Source organism: Capsicum annuum, unplaced genomic scaffold (genome assembly GCF_002878395.1).
Source record: "Capsicum annuum cultivar UCD-10X-F1 unplaced genomic scaffold, UCD10Xv1.1 ctg43755, whole genome shotgun sequence".
Taxonomy (NCBI): Eukaryota; Viridiplantae; Streptophyta; class Magnoliopsida; order Solanales; family Solanaceae; genus Capsicum; species Capsicum annuum.
Window position 1 is genome coordinate 1 of NW_025851251.1, and position 2,265 is coordinate 2,265.

At 33.3% G+C, this 2,265-nt stretch overlaps 2 protein-coding genes across 2 annotated transcripts; both read right to left on the reverse strand.

Moving 5' to 3' along the window:
* Positions 1 to 16: 16 nt before the first annotated feature.
* Positions 17 to 314, reverse strand: LOC124892085 (50S ribosomal protein L14, chloroplastic-like; the record flags this gene model as incomplete). Its single annotated transcript, XM_047403529.1, has 1 exon — positions 17 to 314. A coding segment is annotated over exon 1 (298 nt), but the record flags the coding sequence as incomplete, so codon positions are not given.
* Positions 315 to 1,876: 1,562 nt separating this feature from the next.
* LOC124892084 (30S ribosomal protein S3, chloroplastic) lies at positions 1,877 to 2,265 on the reverse strand (the record flags this gene model as incomplete). Its single annotated transcript, XM_047403528.1, is given in 1 exon segment — positions 1,877 to 2,265. A coding segment is annotated over 1 exon segment (250 nt), but the record flags the coding sequence as incomplete, so codon positions are not given.

The following is a 2,265-nucleotide window of genomic DNA, read 5'->3' on the forward strand; positions in this document are numbered from 1 at the left end:
TCCCGGGCGATTGCACCAAAAATTCGAGTTCCTTTTGGATTTCCTTCTTGATCAATAACAACCGCAGCATTGTCATCATATCGTATTATTATCCCGTTGTCACGTTTGAGTTCTTTATAGGTACACACAATTACAGCCCCGACAACTTCTAATCTTTCTAGGGGCATATTTGGTATTGCTTCTTTGATCACAGCAACCATAACATCACCAATATGAGCATATCGACGATTGCTAGCTCCTATGATTTGAATACACATCAATTCTCGAGTCCCGCTATTATCTGCTATATTTAAATGGTTCTGAGGTTGAATCATTTTTTTAATCCGTTATTTGAATGCAAAGGGAGAAGAAAAAAAAAGAAATATTTTTGTCCAAAAAAAAAGAAACATGTGGTTTTGTTTCATATCTAAGAGCCCTTTCTACATTTTTGTCTATTACATTACGAAATAATGAATTGAGTTCGTATAGGTATTTTGGATGCTGCTAGTGAAATAACCCTTCTGGATATATTTTCTGTTACTCCACCCATTTCATAAAGTATTCGCCCCGGTTTAACAACAGCTACCCAATATTCAGGGGATCCTTTTCCTAAACTCATATGTGTTTCTGCGGGTCTTAGTGTAACTGGTTTGTTTGGAAATATACGTACCCATATTTTTCCACCACGACATGTATTTCATGTCATTGCTTGTCGGCCTGCTTCTATTTGTCGAGATGTAATCCAAGCAGGTTCAAGTGACTGAAGAGCATATTTATCGAAAGAAATATGATTACCTCGATAAGATATTCCCTTCATTCTTCCTCTATGTTGTTTAAGGAATCTGGTTCTTTTGGGGTTATAGTTGATGGTTGTTTCTGAATTCCATCTCTACTATAGAACCGGACATGAGAGTTTCTTCTCATCCAGCTCCTCGCAAATAAAAAGATTCCAAAAAATTCAATTTGAATTAAGCTAGAAGAGTCAATCTTAAGTTAAGATATATATGTATTTACTGAGTAATACCTTGAACGTGGGCTTCTTTGAGATTTCATTAAATCTATTAGTAATTTTTATATCTTTTTTGAATAGATTACTAAACTTTTTAGTTTTATAAATAGAAATATAAAAAATTGTATTATTATACCAAATCCTTATTTTGTCCTTTATTGTATTGTCCTAAATTTTTCAATAAAAAAAGTTTTCGCGGGCGAATATTTACTCTTTCAATCCCTATTTCATTTGTAGGGTTAACTCGTGATTTCTCAGATCTCAGAATACATGAATTAATCTCTAGTTCATTCCGCCATCCCGACCAGTGAATCATTAAGATTCCTTGTTCAATAGAATCTTTTGCATTCACAAGTTCCGTCGTTCCCATCACTTCTGACTTAATGGTTAGGTCCGAATTCTACAATGGAGCTCAGAATGAAATTAGTTCTTGAGTCAATCATCTCAGTCTTTATTGGCTCGAAGCTCTTGGATTTTTGTTATATTTCTATATTTCTATAAAGAAGATTCTTTTTATTATGGTATGAATGCATATTGATGCTTTATTACACTGCCTTTCATGAGATTACTCATAGACCTTACATATTGGAGTTTTATATCATTGGTATTCTTTTTCTCTCTTTCTCTCATCCTTCCATTTATCCACATCTTTTTTCTTTATTTTGCTTTACAACTTAGAATCAGATTTCGTTTTTTGTTTATGCAAAAGATTTTAGTTGCTACAAAGATATGACCTATATATCAAATCTTGACTGGTTCTTTAGATCCAGATAATGCGAAGTGATGGGTTGGTTGTTAGTTCTATAGTTTTTAGTTCATACTATGTGGGCTGGTCTTTTAAATCCTAACCCTAAAAAGATCAACGAGTCACATACTAAGCATAGCAATTATATCTAATGGTCAATCAAATTTTTATTCAACCTTATAGAATTAAGAATTAGAAATGTTCCCCTTGATTGATTAGAAAAAGAATGAATTGGTCTTTTTTTGTACAATCATTGGATAGAAGGAAAGACAAGTAGTAAAATTATTCCTCATCTAGAAATATCCAAATTTTGATGCCCAATACTCCATAGATAGTTCGAACTGTATAAGAGCAATAATCAATTTTAGCTCGAATCGTTTGTAGGGGAACCCTACCTTCTCTGATCCATTCGACACGTGCAATTTCTTTTCCGTTGATACGCCCCGCAATTTGTATTTGAATTCCTTTTGTATCTGCTTGTTCTATTAATTCAATAGCCTTCTTCATTGCTTTTCGAAATGAAACTCTATTC